The 19,893-nt window shown below is 41.0% G+C and overlaps 2 protein-coding genes across 8 annotated transcripts; both read right to left on the bottom strand.

Moving 5' to 3' along the window:
• Nucleotides 1-134: 134 nt before the first annotated feature.
• On the bottom strand, nucleotides 135-7,498 carry LOC108600515 (peptidoglycan-recognition protein LC). 6 transcript variants are annotated; one of them, XM_017988157.2, is made up of 5 exons: nucleotides 7,152-7,191; nucleotides 4,099-5,061; nucleotides 2,797-3,021; nucleotides 1,469-1,605; nucleotides 1,011-1,399 (listed from the first exon to the last, which is right to left on the bottom strand). In XM_017988157.2, exons 2-5 carry the CDS (start codon nucleotides 4,916-4,918, stop codon nucleotides 1,022-1,024), a joined length of 1,560 nt encoding a protein of 519 aa, XP_017843646.2. In that variant the 5' UTR covers nucleotides 4,919-5,061; nucleotides 7,152-7,191; the 3' UTR covers nucleotides 1,011-1,021. The 6 variants fall into 6 exon arrangements, with proteins under 6 accessions (XP_017843645.2, XP_017843643.2, XP_017843646.2 ...); XM_017988159.2 differs by having other exon boundaries at nucleotides 2,854-3,021; XM_017988160.2 differs by lacking the exons at nucleotides 1,011-1,399; nucleotides 1,469-1,605 and adding exons at nucleotides 1,660-2,320; nucleotides 2,382-2,509 and having other exon boundaries at nucleotides 2,854-3,021.
• A 1,538-nt stretch (nucleotides 7,499-9,036) lies between these two features.
• Nucleotides 9,037-12,309, bottom strand: LOC108598570 (peptidoglycan-recognition protein LA). Of its 2 annotated transcripts, none has more exons than XM_017985255.2 (5): nucleotides 11,954-12,309; nucleotides 10,023-10,253; nucleotides 9,735-9,970; nucleotides 9,405-9,611; nucleotides 9,037-9,342 (listed from the first exon to the last, which is right to left on the bottom strand). In XM_017985255.2, exons 1-5 carry the CDS (start codon nucleotides 12,234-12,236, stop codon nucleotides 9,199-9,201), a joined length of 1,101 nt encoding a protein of 366 aa, XP_017840744.2. In that variant the 5' UTR covers nucleotides 12,237-12,309; the 3' UTR covers nucleotides 9,037-9,198. The 2 variants fall into 2 exon arrangements, with proteins under 2 accessions (XP_017840744.2, XP_017840745.2); XM_017985256.2 differs by having other exon boundaries at nucleotides 11,966-12,309.
• Nucleotides 12,310-19,893: the final 7,584 nt, after the last annotated feature.

Raw genomic sequence — 19,893 nt, 5'->3', positions numbered from 1 at the left:
AACATGTCTCGTGTTGTGTTGTCGAATTAAGAGTAGATTACGTTTTCGAGATCATGATCTATGACTCACAGCAGATTATAAGTTAGAAAACCCTCCCGCAGACATAGAATAAGAATAAGTAAAGAGTACGAGTAAATTGGTTTTTATTTTAAGAGTTATGTTTGTTAATAATATCACAACTTGTAAACGCCTTAGTCTAACTTACTGAATTATGACACTTGTCAAAGCTAACAATTATTCGTGACTATTGTTTGTTTGCTTGTACTTATATGGTAGCTCTTATGAAATAGCCCAGTGGGTCCAATTGCCGAAGCTCTGGTACAGCAGCTCCGCATTGTATTCGGTGATCGTGGGCTCGAGCGTGCTGGCGCCAACCAGCTTATAGTTGGGCGCAAGCTTGCCAAGGTTAACCCCATCTTCAAGCAGCAGGCGTGTGACGCTGAGCTGTTTGTCCGACGGTCGCTGATGCCGAAAGGCGCCGATGTAGGCAAAGCTCAGACTGCGGGTATTATAGCCCTGCATGTGAGCTCCCACATGATCCCAGCCGCGACCCACATAGACATTGCCGTCACCGCCAATAAGAAAATTATAGGTTATGTCATCCCTTTGCTGCGATTCAATGTTGAAAGTCTGCAGGAATCGCACTCTAAACACACACTGCGCCTGCGTGCTGCAATTCTCGGAGTTTGTGGGCAAGACTATGACGAATGGCACGGGCAGCGAGAGTTTTGGCAAATCCTTCTGTGCTGGCTGCGCCAGCCAAACCGCACGCGGAACATATCTTAGCACCAAGCCACCGCCAAAGTTATCCTTATCTGTAAAAAGAATAAATAGTTATTAGCTTTGGCAGTTAATACGATAGTGAATAAGTGAGAGGTTGAAGCAGGTGAATGAAATGCGCTTTTTAGTTAAACCAGAGTCGATAGTTTCGCAAATAAATTTATTTAAGTTCGATAATACATGTTTGAGCTCATACTCTAAATTTAAAAATTCACTACTGCACTCTAAATTTAAAAATTCACTACTGCTTTGCGAAGTGTGGCCACGTTTTGATTATATTGTAGAGCTTATCACCGGGACTTTCTGTGGCGATCAGTTGACGATGCCCGTAGATCTTGTAGTCCTCTGTTAGCTTTTTGAGACGCACGCCCTCAGCCATAAGCAGCTGACAGGCTTTGAGCTGAGCAGGCGTAGGAGAAATTTTATTGAAGTTTCCAATAAAGCCAATGCCAATGCTGTTGCTGTTATACTTGAACGTGTGCGCACCAATAAAGTCCCAACCACGACCCACATAAACGCATCCGTCGCCACCAATCATAAAGTTATAGCCCACTTGATCGTACTCCTGAATGTCCATGTGATGCGCCTGTATGACGCGAGCTCGATATGAGCATACATCCTAAAAAATAAAATAAAATGAATACAAAATAATTTACATTGTTTGCAAATAGAATGGGTAGGAACCCACCTGAGTATCGCAACCCTCGGTTACAGAGTGCGCTATTATAACACGCTTCACGGGCAACTCTAGCTTCTCAAGATTGGAGCGAGAGAGGCGACCACCGTAATCTCCCAGGTTCAGTACAACTAGCTTAGTATCATTAGCTGCGTAAAGAGAGTTAGATTAGTTGATGAGTTAGCAAGGGAACATGAAGACAACACATACAGAAGCGTGCATCGAGAGTAGATACATACGTGCATAAGTAATGTATAGTAATGTGGTTATATATTCATATTCCATTCAACTCAACTTGACAATAGAGCACTTCACAACACTTTTGACAGCACAGTAATGAAAACGCGCTTAGACGGCAATGGGAATGATGTTGTAAGCTAAGGTACACTTTAGTAGTATTTAAATTGTAACCCTTTATTTTTAGGCTTAAAACAAACTTACAACTTATATAATTATAATAACAATAATATTCAGTAAGGACTAAAGAGTTTTGTCTGTCCAATGTGGCCAGGTCTTTATTATATTATAGAGCACTTCACCGGGACTTTCGGTGGCACTGAGCTGCCGATGACCGTACAGCCTATAGTCGGGTGTTAGCTTCCTTAGGCGTACAGCTTCCTCGAGCAACAGCTGGCATGCAATCAGTTGGCCCTCCGATGGATGTTCTTTTAGAAAGGTGCCAATAAAGGAGATTCCCAAGCTGCCATTGTTATAGCCCTTGGTGTGCGCGCCTTGATAGTCCCAGCCACGTCCCTCATAGACATTCCCATCGCCTCCAATGAGAAAGTTGTAGCCAATATGATCCCAATTCCAGCTATCCATGTGAAAGTTCTGCACAACGCGTGCGCGTTCCGCACAGACTTCCTTAAAACACATACAATATGCAGAACGTTTGGGTATTTGGGATATTAGATGTTAAGCTTACCTGAGTCTCGCAGCCTTCGCCGGCGGTGTGTGAAATGATGACGCGTTGCACGGGCAGAGCTAAACGTGTCAGTTTACCAGAAGCCGGTCGACCGCCCCAGTCCTTAACACTGATTAACACCAAGGATTCTAGGGCGGGAAATTGTGTTTATTATTGAAAAATTATATCAGAGTCACCACTGCGATTCACCTTCATATTCCATTCAATTTAACTAAGGCGACACTTTGATTTGAAAACACTTTACACTTTACTTTTGCCCGTAAATGCGATAACCGACAGTACAAATGTTTCTCGATACATGTGTTAGTAGTTAGTATTGTGTTAATCGATCAGCCTCATGATGTATGCGTGTTAGGGCGAAGTAGTACATAAAGATGTAAGCCAATGTAGCGTTTATATTGCGACAACACTGTACCTATTGTTGAATTGATTGGAATATTGAGTCTGGAATCGTCGCCGTCACCAAGCTTACTTTTATGCAAAGTCTTGCCAAAAAGGTCTGTGGTAGTTGCCAATATCGCGGCCAGGATAACGGTAAGCAACACCAATGCAGCCGTTATGACAATTGCCTTGCGACTGGTTGATTGAGGCAGATATGGACAAAGAGTTGGTGTCTTTGAGGATTCATTTAGCTTGCCATCTGCAACAACAAATAAAATGTTCACACTTAATATTATGTTTATTATGTAAGTTAATTGGCACAACTAACAGTTTCGTCTGCCTAACTCGTGCTCTAATATCTCTAACCGCTTCTCATGCTGTCTAAATAGCAGTTCCAGTTTCAGAATAGGCTGACGCTGCTGAAGACAATTATCACAGCTCCAGCTGATATTTGGCAACAGCTCAATAATCTTTACTTGATCTATACTTAGGCCACAACATCGACGATGGAGGACAGTGCCACACTGGTGTACACACTGAATTAATTCGGCTTGTACAAACTCTCGGCACTTTTGGCAAAATTGTTGCGCGCTGCTCGACATTTCTTGGGGAACTGACTAAAGACGACTGCAATTTCGCAGCCAATCGACAAAATCTAGCTTTCCTATACATGTGTAGGGTTCTTTTTTCGTATATTCTGCTATCATTTGTTGTATATAAACAAGTGCGTGCTATATTTTGCACTTTGAGAAATTAATTAATGCACATATGCCAAGCAAAAGTCCCCCTAGCTGAAGGCTTGTGCTAAACTGAGGGGAAGTACAACTCAATTCCTATAATTCCATTGACTACTAGCTGTCGTAGATGTTTCCTGCTGTTGGCAATTGTTTTCTAAATCAAATTATTTTATGCCAATTGTAAAATTCATTCAAGTAAACATTTCTTTAGACAGCTGAAGTTGTTTGGTCTGTGCTTATATGTGTATGCTATGTATCTGGGAATGATTCGATTGATTTATGAGTCTTTTGCTTCGACACATGCTGCGTATGCGGAATGTGGGTGCTGAGAATTATCGAGCATTAGACCTTGAATACATTTCAAATAACTGATAATAAAATACCATACATATTCAGAAAATCTAGTGGTTTTAACCGCAATTTCTCTTTTTGCTCTCAAGCTAAAATACCGCCTAGGTAAACAATAATTTTGCACCAGCCACCCACACAATAAATAATACAGACAAGGTGAAGGCAAACAGATGCGCAAATGTGGCGCAATTAAATACCCTAAAAACAGACAAGACTATCACTGGAAGTCGTTTGCAATGTTGACTTACCTGTAGTGTTGCCGTTAGACGTTGCATGTTGATTGAAGCCAGGATTATCATGGCCAGCCAGCTCATCGCCGTCGGCTGATTTCCATTTCTCCCGATTGTCAATCAGAAACTGTTGTATCGTGACGGGTCCCTCGTAGAAATGCTTGTCGCCAAATGTGACATCTGTGGTGTTGGACAGCGCAATGCTGCCGATCTGCTGTGGCGCTGATGGACTTGTAGGCGTCGCCAGATTCAAATGGCCATTGAGCAGCTGCTGGGCAACGACATTAGGAGCTTGAGGGCCGTTCGCGCTGGGCGTCACTTGCCGACTGATCACCGTGAGTCCCTTGTTAAGGTGCGTTAGGTCAGGACTCTGTGGCGGGTACTCGATCTGTTGGCCCAGTTTATGGACCGTGTAGCCGCCATCGGCTTCTGCCTCCGAGTCGCTGTCAATGCAGCTGGAATCGATGGCATTCTCATCAATGGACACAATGGAGATCGTTGTGCTGCGTATGGAGAGGGCGGGTGATGATTTTGATTTTGTGCTCTTGCTGCTGGCTTCATTTGCCCTCTTGAGGCTCACTGTTGCCTCGACTTCAATGCTGATACGTTGTGATTTGTCTTCCGCCTCTGGTTTTTTCTTTGTTTCCTCTTCTTCGCTCTTGTAACCATTATCTTTGGTCGTTGGCCCTGCTCGATATGTGGCTGCATTATCAACCAAGCTGACGCCAGAATCTGTTGACGATGTGCTGCAATTTTTACCACTCGTTCTGTTTATAATGTGTATATTTGAATTGGAATTGCCATTCGTATTTATATCCGTATCATTGTGAAAATACATTTTTCGCCAGCCTTTAAAAACTTGTTTGCTTATTTAATTTAATGCAAATGACTGCTCACTCCACATCTATGCACGAGCCAACATTTTGTCAGAATGAGATTTGATTAGTTTCCTGCGCTGAGCAAATATCACATCGTGAGCATCTGCAAGTAAATTTACGTAAATTTGTTGCTCCGTTTGCTTGAAATACTGATAATGGCTACGTTTAACGATAATGGTATAAAAAAGGTTTTGCTTTTTTGGCCACTGTACAGTTTGCTAACTGCCACCTTGAGCAATGTTTACGAAGAGTCAAAGCTTGCTTGTTCTTTTTATACAACACTTTGACATTTTGTAAAAAATGGAAAAAAGGTATTATGAAGTTGCTCAAATGTATGTAAAAGGGAGAATGAGGCGTGGCAGACCCCATAAAGTATATATATTCTTGATCAGTTCGACGAGCTGAGTCGATAAGGCCATGTCCGTCTGTCCGTCCGTCCGCTGTCCGTCTGTCCGTCTGTATGAGTGCGTTTTCCTCACAACTATAAGAGCTAGAGCACCAAATTTGGTATGTAGGTCCTCCTATATCCATTGCTCTGCTTCTTATTTTTTTTTTTTTTTTATTTCCTCCCCCCTTCCCCGCAAATCGAAAAAAAACGATATTAGGTCGTAAAGAAATCTGAAATAAATCACAAAATTGCCTATTCATGTTTTCGACCGATTGTGAAATTTCAGAACGATCGGATAAAAAACTTAGGAATTATTCACATTTCAAAATTTTTCAATATAGACGCGGGGTGCACTGCTGCGCCGCCATTCAACGTCCGCTGCCGACGGATCAGCGACACGGCGTCGCTGCTGACGGCTACAGGCGAAAACGAGACTGTGGCGCGTTAGCTGTATTGTATAGTATGTGTTGTCGAGTGCATGCGTGTGTTCTGCAGCGGACACTAGTCAATAGTGTATTTAAATGTTTGGTGGCGGCCCAACTTTAACCTGTCCACTTGTTTTCGTTTCATGTTTTGGTGAGGTTTCGTTTGTTGCATTGAATTCAATTTATTAGCACTTAGCACATTATTATTATTTCGCTTGAGTCATTCAGTAAAGATACATTTGTATTGGCTTAAGATTCAGTTATGCACGTATATATGCTGGAATTGATAAGTGGATTGCGGTTAGTCGCAGACTAGTACATATAATTGCCTTGGACAATTTCTGATAAGTACTTACAATTAGTTCATGTAATTATCTTTCAAGCTTTGTTAGAACAGAAAATAATTCTGAAGTCATAAGCTAAATATATTCTGATTAGCTAAAACTATAGTTGCCCTAGGACAATAGTATAGTTTTCTGTTGTCGCTTATGCTTATCTGTTGAAATGGTTGAAATTTTCACTGTTTAATTGTGGAAGCTCTACTCGAAATCCAATTTAATTCCTGCAATTCCTATTGAATTGATTTGAATGGAAATATTCTATAAAAATATTTGCAAATAATATTATAAACTCAAAGTTTATTTATATGTAAACACAGTTCTAAACAATCACTGAATCGGAAGGCTTTTCGTGTGTAAATTATTTATTATTCAGTTATGCGAATGCATAATTTAGGTAGACGCTTATAAAATTGCATTCCAAGAACCGCGTTAATGCACAAATAATATAAATGCTCAAGGGTAAAGTTCGAACTGAATTAAAGATGTTTAGCAAACATTATTGGGTCTGCAGAAATTTTCAGTTTCGTGGTTCATGGCTAGGTCGGAGCATAACAATGGAAGGTCTTTATGGTGAAGTTGTAGCGTTCTCAGAATTTCGATAAAATATGGGCTCAAAGTGCAAATAACTCAGGTGAGCTTTAGAAAAGTGCACGATAAGAGGGGCGCTCATTAGAGCTGGCGCAAAGAGAGCGAGAGACATAGCACTCAAGCTATGATAACAACGAGAGCCTAACTTCCCTCACAATCGACAATCAAGCGCAACTAGCGACGTCGCGGTGCGTCTCTGAAGCTCACCAATACAAGCGCCGGCATTTGAGCGGCAGCCATTGTCACCAACACATGCGCACCGAGTTCGATTCGTGTCTTTGTCTGTGTGTTTGTGTGCTTACTGAGCCTTGTCTGGCAACTAATAATAATAATAGTATAATATTCCCGAGTTCTGCTTTACGATTTCATGTGCTCAAGCAATTATCATTTAAAGTGTAGCTGTCTACGAACTGTAAATATTAAAATTAAACACAATATCGGCTTTTTTTACCATTGTAAAATTATAATTTTGTTGTAATAAGACTTTTCTTCTTCTTTTTTCACTCCACTGTATAAATTTTATTAATTTTCAACACAAATAAATCTTTTGGACTATTTTAGTTTTAATTACCGTGAAAAGCGCGTAAGAACAATTTTTTATACACTAAAAACTATTTGTAGCCTTTTTGTTTTATATTTCCAAAGTATTCAGTGCAAACAAACCACTGTCATTACACAAACAGTTATGCATATATGTAAGTATTTATACTATATACGCGGAATTTGAATATTTATACGAGTTTAAGTATGCACGCGCCGGAATCGAATTCACTGAGCAGCGACGCGTTCGAGAGACTCCAATCAACTGAGCGTCGATCAAAAAACGCGTTGCGAGCTGACAAGCTGGAACCCCGTGCGTTTACAGCTGCCTCTCTGCTATCTCCACTGCTCCCCCTAATAGGGCACTGCAAGTGAGAGAATATGCTGTAGAGATAGAGATCGAGAGCGCTAGAGCGCCAGGGCGAGCCAAAACGTCTGAGAGCGCAAATAGTAAACAGAGCTAGCAGAAATCAAAATGAAAAATTGTTCGCTTTACTAGTTTGGCTGTTGTTTTTTATTTAAGCTATAAATGTAATTAATTGCTGGGTTTTCCAGTTACGTTTAGTAATAGTATTTGTGCCAAAAATGTGTTTGTTTTAAAGGGAAATTATGTATACAGTGCAGTGTAATTAGCGTAATTGGGCATTTCGTTGGAACTCTTACTAGTTGTCCGCCAGTTTGGGAAAACCACTGCGTCATACTGATAAGCAGAACATCTCTGGACATTCTTTACCTGCTTTCTAATCAAATATCTAGTTAATGGAACCTGTTCCCGGTTACTGTGGGTTCTATGGTGCTTTAAATTATTTCAGCGTTCAGTTTTGGGTCGCTTCGTTCGTTAGGTTAGATTGTTCCAGACCACCACCTGACTTTTACCTACTTGATTATATTTAGACTTAATATTTTGTGTTGTTTGCTCAACTTATAAACAACGAAAATCACAAACACACGCTCAATATGCACATATACTTGTACAGCTTTGTTTTGTTTCTTTCTTTCTCTTGTCTACTGCGAGCCATTTTAAAATAAACAACAAAACAATTCTTAGAATGGAAGTGTTTGCCTGAGGTGCGTCGAGTGCCATTATATGTCAAAATTTGGAATTTTGTAGGCGCATTTAAAAGCTAAGCTATGTGGGGCGTAATTGTGAAAAATTATTGCAAATTTTCAACTCAAAGTTTGCATAAAATTCGCGCTTTATTGAGCGCTGATAAGCAGCTGCAATTTGTTAACTGAGGTCATCAAGCAGCCATCTGAATTTGAAGTAAATGTGTATTTGGAATAGGCGCCGAGCAGTATAGTCAACTGAATGTACCAATGTGTGTGTGTGAGTGAGCTGTAACTTATCAGTGGAAATTTAATGGTATACAGTTTTTAATTAACTCTCAACGAAAGCAACAAAAACAAGTGAAACAACTAAAAAAACAAAACAGCATCAATATATCTGCTGGTGTATGTGTGCCATAGTAATGACAACAAGTTATGCCGATAATGATGTTGCATACATATATGAATATATGTAGACTTACAACCCGTCTGTGTGTGCTGATAGGTTTGCGCTTGGGTATTTCCAGCTTTTAAGCGCAATGAAACGAAGTAAACAAAGCCAACAAGTCGCTCAAAAGCGACTGCGAGAGCGAGACTCGTTGACAAGCTGAAACCGCAGAGAGTGAGCTTTCCAGCTACCAGCGACCAGCACTTTATAAATAAAACACCTGTAGAGCACACGCCTGCCTGTAAACCGGTTTCAAAATTCAAACGAACCACAGCTACTTTAAACTTTTATTTATATATACAGCAATACAATCGTAATGGCTGGTTTATATTTAGTTGTATACTTATAATTAAAAGATTTATATTATATATCGACAAGCACTGCCATTTTGATTTGGTTTACTTGAGGAGATATGCGTAGAGAGCATTAATTAACAACTAGACTAGAGTATGATGATGATCCGCTACTGATGACCATTCCAGGATGCGGCGGTCATTCCCAATTCACTGCCACATTTGCCCGCCTCTTCCATGTTGCAGGGATGGAAATGCGGCCACTTCTTTATTTCTCGATACACATATATGCCTGGACTTTTCGTGCTCTTGGTCTGCAAAAAAGAAACCCAACCTCAATTTATTTCAAGTTTTGAATGGATAATCTCTGCTTTACCTGATTTTGTGCCACCAGCTTGTAGTCCACTTCCAATTTCCGGTTGGCCACAGCGTGCGCCAGCAGAAACTGCACGCCCTCCAGCTGCTTGGTGGTGGGCGTGAAGCGTCCATAGTCGCCCATAAAGGTAATAGCCAGTGTGTGATTGGCATAAGTGTTAGCCCAGTCCCAGCCGCGACCCACATATATGTTGCCCTCATCGGATACCTGCGCCAAAAATCCAACGCATTTCGCAAAACGGAATGCAAAATATCCAAAATTAAAATTCAAATTGACAATGAACGTGCCAATCACAACAATAGCAAATAGCTAATAGCTGGCGTTGCTTACGTAAAAGTTCGACTGTATATCGGGTAGGTTCTTCTCCGCAATGGCCGAGTCTTGTATGGTACGCATTTTAATGGAGCACTTGTAGATGTTGAAGCAGGGCTGGGACTGTACGCCAATGTGCGTGATGAGGACATAGGGCGCGGGATGTGGCAGCGGCACTTGCAGCTTCTGCGTGTTGTCGGAGGCACCCCATTGATTGCGCTCGATGACCAGATGACCGTTTCCTAGATTCGGAACTGCACAACTTGTGAATAGTCTATATGGAGAGTGTGAACGCAGTGAACTTACACGTGCCATCCTCATAGCTGTTGCCAAAGTAAATTTCTTTGCTAACTGGCTCGCCACGAGATCGGTGGAGTTCCACATAGAGCACCACAATGGCGGTAATCAGCACAAGCAGCACGAGCACGCCCAGCAGCAAACTGTTGCGTGTAAGACGACGCGATTTGGCGCGCCCCGAGCTGCCGTTGTCTTGTCTATTGCTACTGCTGCTGCGGCTGGTGTTGCTGCTGTTGATTCCTAGTTGAAAAAATGTGAGCGATTAGCACTACAGATGTCACTGTCTGGGGGCGGGCAGACGCATACTTGCGGTGGGGGCTGGTGAGGGGGTGTAGTTGCGCTCTGGCTTTTGTGGTTGTTTTTATGTTTTTGTATGATAGTTCTTTTCTTTTTTGGTTGATTTTAGTTTTATTTGTTTTTGTTGTTTTTTTTTTTTTTTATGTCTTGTTTTTTTTGTTTTTTTTTTGTTTGTTTTTTTTATTTTTTTGTTCGTTTGTTTTGTTTTTGTTGTTGTTTTTGTTTTTGTTTTTTTTTGTTTTTGTTCTTGTGATCTTTTTTTGTTATTTTGTTTATTTTTTTTTTGTTATTTTTTTTTGTTTTTTTTTTTTTTTTTTGTTTTTTTGTTTGGTTTTGTTTATTTGTGATATATTGTAGTTGCGCTCTGGCTGCGACGAGCGCGCGTGTGCGCTCACCATGCATTGAGCAAAATTTCATGGCAGCAAAGGTGGAAAATTGAAAATAAATTTCTTATCGACGCTCACCACACAACACAAACACAGTAATTAACTAATTTCGTTTTTGTATTTTAACTGTCAGGCCGCGCACTCATAACTAATTTGCACTATTTGCTCTATGACTAATGCCCACAGTTTCGTACTGAATCATACAAATTAACATAATCAAGAGCGTTTGGCAAACTTGCCAATTCCAAATTGGAAAGGTATTGTGCTGTGCGCTGAGCTTAGCTGGGGCCTTACAAGTGGCACGTAGACGCCTTTGACCGATAAACGACCAATGTCCGACTTAATGACAACGACGACGACCACCGCCGTTCAGGTACTGAACCCGTCACAGAAGCAACTGAAACGTTGCGCAGCGCTGCACAGCTGACGCCGCTGCTTGGACACAATAAGCAACTTGCCCAGGTCTTGCTCTCTCGCTCTCTCTGCCCTACAGTCTGGCTACGTTGACATGTTGCTTTGCGTATTGTTATAATCAGCAGTGGGGGCGGCGGTGGCCCCTTGGGACTGCGTCATGTTCGACCGGCATTGTTGTTGTTTGCCGGAATTGCCATATCGCGTACGCGTTTCTTCGCTCTCACTCTCTCCCTCTCTCTTTACTCGTTCAATTTACAAAGCTGCGTCAACGTGTGTGTTTGTGCTTTTTAAACTGCAGCGCGCGTCGCCAGACAACGTGACGTATGCGCAATGCCTTGTGCTGTGCATGCCCAATGCGCCTTTCTCTTAAGTAAATAAATACATATGTACTACAAATATCGAGCTCATAAGGCTAAGTAGGCTGCTCTACTTGCACTTACAATCGACAAAAGATTTTCTTTTTGCTTACCAACCACTTAATGCCGCTAAGAGCTCTGAGGTTGAACAAAAAAAAAGAGCAAAGCTCTGAAGTAACGCAATGTACATAGTTCACTGTTGTACAGTGCAGTTGTGATAAGGTGAACCAACAGTAATTTTCTGCTAACATGACTTTAAAACTGTTCGAGCCCTCTTTAGCATTTCTTGTTTTCCTTTTTCACTTCTAATTTAATTCGCATGCTTATAAATTCATCGTTCTAGTCCTATCGACCTTTCACTGTGCTTGCATATATGCACTGCATATATGTACGTACGTTTAAAAAGTATTTATTAGAATATTACTCGAGTATCTACTAAGTATTACAAAGTGTATTGATAGCTATTGAACTTTTTGTCAGTGCTTACCTGGGAACTCACCTGCGGCTGTTTGCATGCTAGCATCCATGTAGTAGATGCTAACAGGTCCTTGATACTGCGTCATGGGGCCAATGACCACATCCGTTGAGTTCGATAAATTGATGACGGTAGATGGCTGTATTGCCGGATTCGTGAATATATTCTGTGGCAAAGTCATAGTCGAGGAGGAGGACGATGAGAACGAATTATTGTGTGGAGCAGCCTGATGACCCTGCAGTGTCCACCTGCTTGGATCATCTCTTGACTCTGGCATCGAGTTCTGGTTGTACATATGTAAACGTGACTATAATATGGTGTACGCTTTCCGCTGTTTGTTGCGGCTTCACATGCAGTTCGAATGCTAACTCAACTGCAACTGCGACTGAGGTCGAACTCAGCCTACTAGCTCGAGCTATTGAATATAAATATTCAACGCTCCTCTCATAAACAATGCACTTGTAACTGATTTGGGACTACACTTGTAAAACAAAGCTAACTGCTTAATTATACTAGCTAGTTACTATTACTATCACAGCTGGAAAGTCCATAGCTTTGCCTCATAAGAAATATATCTCAAATAAAAGCTCGGAATTTACTCGCTCACAAGATGCAAATTAATATATATACATATACAAATATTTAATTATTTGTAATAAAATATTTTAAATATGTATAGATAAATAGCACGTATTTTTGTTATTTAAAAGAGCACAACAACATTCTGTATTAATACAGTTAATTTTATAACATATTTGAATTCAAAATTATTTGCGATTTTCTTATCACAATAAATTTAACTTTAAAATCGTTATAAATACGCCATCTGTTGGCTGAAACGTACTGTTTTATACAAAAGCTGCGACAGAGCTTTCGTTTAACTTATAAATTTTGTCGCTGGGGCATAAAGTATATAAATTACTTATACGCCATGTTATCAACTTCATAAGTACGTCCATCTGCTTGTTTATTTTTCTTTTAATATTAGATTATTGTTAATTTTTGAACACAGCATTATTATTTACGAATTTCTTCATAGCTAGTCAACTCCACATAAAAAGGACATTGTGAGCGATGTGGGAAAGAATATCAATGTTCATTACGAAATTATTCCATGGACTATGGTGTGAAAAGTGTTTCTCTTCAAGCGGCAGCCACGTGCTTATCCAGGTGGGAACCCAGTGTTTACTCATGCAGCGGCTACATATGCAAGGGGTGTGGGCTATTAACACGCAACGCTGACGCAAAAACAAAGCGCATACTTTGACGTCTGCCTTCCTAATGACGACCACGAGACTGACGACAACGCGGATGCCAACGACGGCTGCAGCTTCCCAAAGGGACGCGACTTTATTCATGTTCAGCTAGCATTAGTAGCTTTTTTTGCCCCACAGCTTTTATTTTATTTTATAGTATGTGTTGATATGCGCTTGTCTGTGTGTGTGTGAGTCTGCCCATCGTTGTGGCAACAACTGCAGCGGGAAACAGCTTAAAGAGAGTGAGAGGAGGCTTTGCAGGTGAACACCAAAGTGCCCCAGGACAGTGCGAAGTGCTGAGTCAAGTGTCAACTGTGCAAATGACATTTGCATTTCGCTGGCAGCCTGGATGGGTAAAAGTAAAGCGCAAAGAATCCACCATAGATGGTGGGGTGAATAGAAGGCCGCCTTAATCGTGGTGTGGTGCTACAAGTGGCGTCGGCGGCGACGGCGACTTTGGCTTGTGGCTCCGGTGGCTACGCGTCAACTACGCCTGACATTTGTTTTAGTTTTTCTTCCGCTTTGCGCAAGCCATTTGGCAGTTCGTTGTGTTTCCTGGCCAACAAAAGGACTACGCAAAAAAATATGCAAAACTAGAAAGAAAATAAAAGTGAAATACGTAACAAAAGCGTTTCGAAATATGGCGTTGTGGCAATTTAAGCTGCCAAGGTGTCTGCAATACTTACCAGAGAGTTGAGTATACTGTAATTGCATATATTAGCTTGCTGCTATTTGAAACATTTTCAAACAATTTGTTTTAAAGCAGCTTAAATTTTAATTACCGAGCCCTTTGTGCCGGACAGTGTGTGACTGTGGTCCTGGCATCACTGCAGTGCCCATTCTTTGCGGCTTGCTTGCCACATGCTTACTTATTGCAACAAAATTACATTTTCATATGCACAGTAATTAGCACGAGTCGCTGCGAGAAGAGAGAGAGAGAGAGAGAGGAGTCTAGACTAGTCAGATAAGTTGAATTTTTTTTCGACACTTCGCTTCTTTTAGCTTTGTATGATTCGATTCATTGCATTAACACACAACAACAGCGCAGTTGATTAGACAACGCACACTGCTCTGCGCTCTCCCCACACGCTGCTTGCCAGCAATGCAAATGTAAATGCAATTGCAACAGACAATATGCAAATTAGTTAAACCTATGTATGCGCTTCAGTGCAGCTGTGAGCGTACGAAATGCTAAATTGTGGGTATAAACTACCTTAGCACACATTCCATATCCTGCCAGCTACTAGCAATAGACATAAGTACTGCCACTCCACAACATTTGCAATTTGAGTTGCTTGGCAGCGCGCTTTAAATTGCAAGCGATTTGTCTGTCTTCAATGGGAGCTAAGCCTTGGGTGCAGCTATCAAACAAATGAGTAGAGTTAACTTTAATAAGTAGCCAATGTTCTGGAAATGTTTACACCTACACGCAGGGAATGCATATGTGTATGTGAGCTTTTACAGTAAGCCAGCTAAGGCGATTAACGACAAACAGAAGTTAGTCTGAAAGTTTACTAATGATTATTGATTATCATTATTTATTTTCGTCAAATGCATATATTATTTTATGAATTGTTAGCTTTATACATAATTTACTGTTGTTTTACCTGCATAAATAATTACCTTAAATGCAATCATATTTTTAATTAGCCAATACAATATTGAATTAAAGTCAGTTTGAGAAAATAAACAGTTGCTAAGTTAGCAAGCATATAATTCCAACAGAATCATACAGCCTGACTTCCACATATACGCTGCTGCTCCACGCCGCTCCCGTTTTTTTCCTTTTCTCAGACGCCACCGCCAAAATATGAAAAAATCGGCGCTCATCGTCCTACATTTTATTAAATTATTATTTTATATATTACATTTTATTAATTTATTATTTTTGTTTTATTATTTAATTATTTACTTCGTCACATTATAAATTACCAATACCTACGCGATAAGCCCAAAAAAAAAAACTTATATCAGAGGAAGCAGGAGAACAGCAAGACTTCCCTCTACTAATGTACAAGGATCATTATGTTGGGAAATGGTAAACATTTTACTACACCAGTATTGACTAAAGAAGGCATCAAACTTCAATTTATCCCGCCGGCAAGCCCCATATAGGCACAATATGGTAGAATGAACTACTGAAGGAAAAGCTCGGAGGAGTTAAGCTTACAATTAGCCAGAAATGTCACAATTGCGTATACAGAAATTACTTCCGAAATGAACCTCTCTCCACTTCAGTAACCCGGAGATACGCTTCTATATATTTAAAATTATAGAAGTAATTTAAATTAAGTAGTATTTGTATATAACACTCAGACTGGCAAAAATCCTCTAGTTGAACCCTCCACGAGGATGCCGGCTGGGCAATGGACAGTACATTGTCCCGGGATTATACTGCTCGCCTATGGCAATGCAGTGAGAAAATGCGGAGGCACCGCCATCTGAGGTGCAGACTCTGGTGGACCACTGCAGCAGCAGAAATCTGCCAAACAGCAGGGGTCAGTACCTACTCAACTGGAGGGCTGGAAAGTCTCCTTGAAGTCAACAATGTCGGATCATAGAATTTTCTATTCGACATTAAGGAGGGCGTAGCCTTCAATAACAAAATAAGAAACCCGAGAAGGACTGATTCTGGCTTTTCAGTCAATTGTCGACTAAAATTCTAGAACAGGTTTAAACAGTGAGTTAGAAACTCTAACAAGCAATATAAATGAGATATACTGCTATACTGCCAAGCTCACAATTTATAACAAAGAAATAAGGAAGAGCAACCGGCAACTTCCAGCCGTATAAAGCTCCAGGGGTAGTATAGCACACCATACCAAGGGCCTGGGGAGTTGCCAGTGTTATCTTCCTCCCAAAGGGAAAAAATACTTTCGGACGATAAGTCTGACCTCCTTCCTACTGAAAACGCTAGAAAAAGTAGTGGATAATTACATAAGACACACGTACTTAGGGGATTATCCACTACATAAAAACCAGCACGCAAATAGGGTAGGCAGATCAAAAGAGTCAGCGCTAGTAAAGCTCACGAGCTCACTCAAAAGTTCAGTGAAGGCAAAGGGGGTTGCCTTCGGCGCCTTCATTGACATATAGGGTGCTTTTGACAATAGAGCACACGACGTTGTAGACCAAACATTAGAATCCAAGGGAGTGGGCCAGTAGGGGAGGAAGCGAGCGCATCCAATCTCTTGGCACAATATCCTCAGGACGAATCAGTAACAAGATACAATTTCGCCAAGCTCTTCAAAACTGAGATCAATCATAAGACAGAGTGGAGAGGCCTATCCAGCACCAATAATGTGAAAACAAATGCCATTAGGTGGTACACGGATGGGTCACTCACAGAAAAAGGGGCGGACCCAGGTTTAAGGACCATGAGTCATTACAAAAAATTGCAAGCATCTTCCAAGCGGAAATACACGCAAGGAGCCGGGCATTTTATTTGCGGATACGACAAGAAATCTACCGCTGATTGTCTGAGTCTGATTAAAAAGTCGCTTTGGATAATCACAGGTTTCCTAATGGGTCATTGTAGACTGCGTTAAAACTCAGGGGGAGAAGCAGGCAATTATGTGGCACTTTTTTAAGCACAATGGTGGCCACACCAGAAAATCATGTGTGTGAGGACCCCATTACGCGCAAATGCACAGACTTCTGGTGAAAAAAAAATACGGCACACGTGACACAAACAAAAAAAATTTGTCTTTGGGTGCGGCGCACAAGTCAAGCTCGACCAAACACACGCGCAGGAATGAGATTCCGAGGAAAAGGTCTCGGCTTGTGTTTTTATGCCCGACCACACCGATGCAAAGGCAAAGGAAATTGTCCCGCTGAGTTTCGATCGGGCTAGATGATAATGCATAAGCGAGCACCAACCAATATCGCTTGCTTCATCCGTCTCTGTCTGCATTTGCCAGCGACGGCGATCGCGGACAGCACGGTAGCCGAAACAGAAGCACTTCAGAAATATTTTGACCCTTTCTTGTGTTCTTTTCTTCGGGAAATTTTGATGCCTGCGCACAAAAATGCTGCTCAGCGTATTTTTCTCAACGCCCAAGTAATTTTGCATTGTGGGCTGGATCACAATTTCGCTTGTGCTGTGCGCCACACAAGTACTTACCACTTCTGGCTTGTACGCGTTTTGGTTTTTCGTGGTGCGTGCACTTTTTTGCCGATTCTCTGGCTCAAAACATATACCATCAACTTAAAATTTTGTGGACGATGCATTATTCAGAATCTGCCTGGAGAACGATGAAACTCCAGAGCACCTACTGGAGGACTGTCCAGCGCTCTGCAGAGTAAGACCCACACCCTAGACACTAGTAAGAAAAGGAACTTGAAAGCAGGACAAATTTTGGCATTTCTGCACAAAATATGACTGAAAAGGACCTTATCTACTTATCTACCAGAGGGAGGCACAATAGATCTTTTAGGTCGCAGCGCACATTTATTCCAATCAACAATAATAATACATATAGCACTCATTCATGCTCAGACTCAATACTTGTTGCAAGAATTGGGAGAAACCCAAAAAACACAATACAAGAGTGTTAGTATATAACAGAGTTTTAAAAAATTAAATTTTTTTAAATTTATTAAATAGCTACAAGTGTTTTGAATTTAATTGTAGCTATATTTGTAATATCATTTGTTCAAGGATTAATTCAGATTTGCACAATGGAAATATAAAGTGCCAAAAGTTTTAATAAAATATTTATGAGGTTTGTGAATTGAATTTGGATCTTGGTTGAGCTAATTTGCTCAACTTTAAAAATTGGTGACTTGCGGCGTGTCTAACGCGGCGTATGCGTAACACAGCTGACAGTTGTATGAGAGACATATAAGTGCATAAAAGTGCAATAAATGGCATTTGGAAATATTTTTGACCTTTGGACGCCCACCAGTAAGCGGTGACGTTGATGCTAACGTTAACGTTGACGTTGGCGTCACATTGCATTATCGTAAAAGTACACAGCGTAATTTTTTTGCAGCCGCCTGCTTGCTGCTGATGCTGTCAAATGTAAAACAAACAACAACAGACAGCTTAACCAGCGGCAATAGCGAGTTCCACTGCCACGCACGTCTCTTACACATCAGCTAGCTATGTTTGCCGTGCTGTAACTATGGCGTGCGGCGTGCGCTTAGCTTACACCCCAACAATAAAATCGAAACTTTTGCATTGTGCATGAAATTTGGCATTGTTGTTGTTGATATTGTTGCTGGCGTTATGCAAAGGCAAAACTTTTTCACAGAGCGCATAAAATTTTATTTGTTGCTACTTTTGGGCTTGCGCTTGATTTGGCAGCTCACACATATACATGCATACATACATACATATACATATGCATGCAGTTATGCACAACAGAATTCATACACATGTAAAGTGTATGGGCGGCAATCTTGTTATTGCCGCCCTCCCACACCTCAATCGACAGGCAGCAGGCAGCAGCCAGCAGGCGTTCACTGATATTTGGCATATTTTGCGCACATCAATATCGCGTACTAGTTGGCAACAGCGTCCGCAGTGGCTTTCAAACCAACCCACTACACAAAGACCAAGCCGAGCCAAACTGAGGCTGAATCCCAAGTTGTTATGGCCATGGCTCGCGGGCGCATTGCCTGCGCGCTTCGTGGTGTGGTGAGGTTATAGCTCTGACAGTGCACAGAGTCGAAGGATGATGTTGGACTGGGCGCAGCTGTGTGTGCGTGTGCCTTGGTTGCATATTTCGTATTTCATTCTTCAACTATCTGAGTTTTGGTTTGCGGCATTTAAGCAAATATTTTCAAATGCAGACATCCCGGTATATATGTGTGTATACCATATGTACTAGTTCGCATCCTCGATAAAACTTGTCTTTATCGCAATTATGTTGAGTAGTATGTAATAGCTAGTGGGTGTGTAAAGCGCGTGACTTTGGTCTAGTTAGCCAACTGTCTAACCAACTAAGTACATATACAAACGCATACGCCTTAATGGGTGAGAAGCAATTTGTAGTTACTAAATTGTTAAAATTTAATAAAAAAAATATACATGGAGCCTTACGCGTGAAACATGCTTAGCAACAGAATGCATTAAGTAATCGTCAGTATATGATCGATAGTCTACACTTGTCATAGTGCCTGTTTGCGCGATTGTTAATTGTCAATTGTTAATGAAGAGAAATGAATCGATTTCTTCAAAGAGGTATAATCAGTGCGTAAATGTGTTTAATTCAACCACATCGATTTGGAGAAAATACACTGAAGCAAATTAAGCAAAATTACTTACTTTTTATTTTCGATTTCATATATATGTTTATTTTACGCTAATCAACGAATTTTTTTTTTTTTTTTTTGATTAAAACTTGCTGCACATTTGACAGTTGAATTTCTGGGATTTCCAGAGCCATTAAATATAGTATTACAATCTGCGATAACTCTAAACATTATTCTAACGTTTCTTCTAAACTGTTTTAGGATTGCACGTTCCTAGAATTTCTTACCGCTGGTTGGTTAGGTCGTTACGACGCCGCAGACGGGAGCGGGCTGCACAGCCTTGTTTAGCCACACTCGTGCTTCGATGAGCGTGTCTATTGGATGCGCAAAGGGCGAAAGCATATTGCTCGTTGTTGAGTCATTCTTACCTCTGCGTGTTGTCTCAATATGCTATTAACATCTCCTGCACTGCTGCTTTTCGCTTCCTCGATAAGTCGT

The sequence above is a fragment of the Drosophila busckii genome, chromosome 3L, assembly GCF_011750605.1.
Source record: "Drosophila busckii strain San Diego stock center, stock number 13000-0081.31 chromosome 3L, ASM1175060v1, whole genome shotgun sequence".
NCBI lineage: Eukaryota > Metazoa > Arthropoda > Insecta > Diptera > Drosophilidae > Drosophila > Drosophila busckii.
Note: the sequence above shows the minus strand (reverse complement) of the source record. Positions and strands in the feature narration are given on the sequence as shown.

What these genes read in the sequence shown, in the direction of transcription:
- LOC108600515 (XM_017988156.2), bottom strand. Translation starts at nt 4,918, where the DNA reads ATGTATTTTCACAATGATACGGATATAAATACGAATGGCAATTCCAAT. An exon ending in GTCTAACGGCAACACTACAG is followed by an intron (nt 3,022 to 4,098) that starts GTAAGTCAACAT and finishes TTGTTGTTGCAG; the next exon opens with ATGGCAAGCTAAATGAATCC. An exon ending in TCCAATCAATTCAACAATAG is followed by an intron (nt 816 to 2,796) that starts GTACAGTGTTGT and finishes TTCTTTTTACAG; the next exon opens with ATAAGGATAACTTTGGCGGT.
- LOC108598570 (XM_017985255.2), bottom strand. Translation starts at nt 12,236, where the DNA reads ATGTACAACCAGAACTCGATGCCAGAGTCAAGAGATGATCCAAGCAGG. An exon ending in CAGCTATGAGGATGGCACGT is followed by an intron (nt 9,971 to 10,022) that starts GTAAGTTCACTG and finishes CAAGTTGTGCAG; the next exon opens with TTCCGAATCTAGGAAACGGT. An exon ending in AGCTGGTGGCACAAAATCAG is followed by an intron (nt 9,343 to 9,404) that starts GTAAAGCAGAGA and finishes TCTTTTTTGCAG; the next exon opens with ACCAAGAGCACGAAAAGTCC.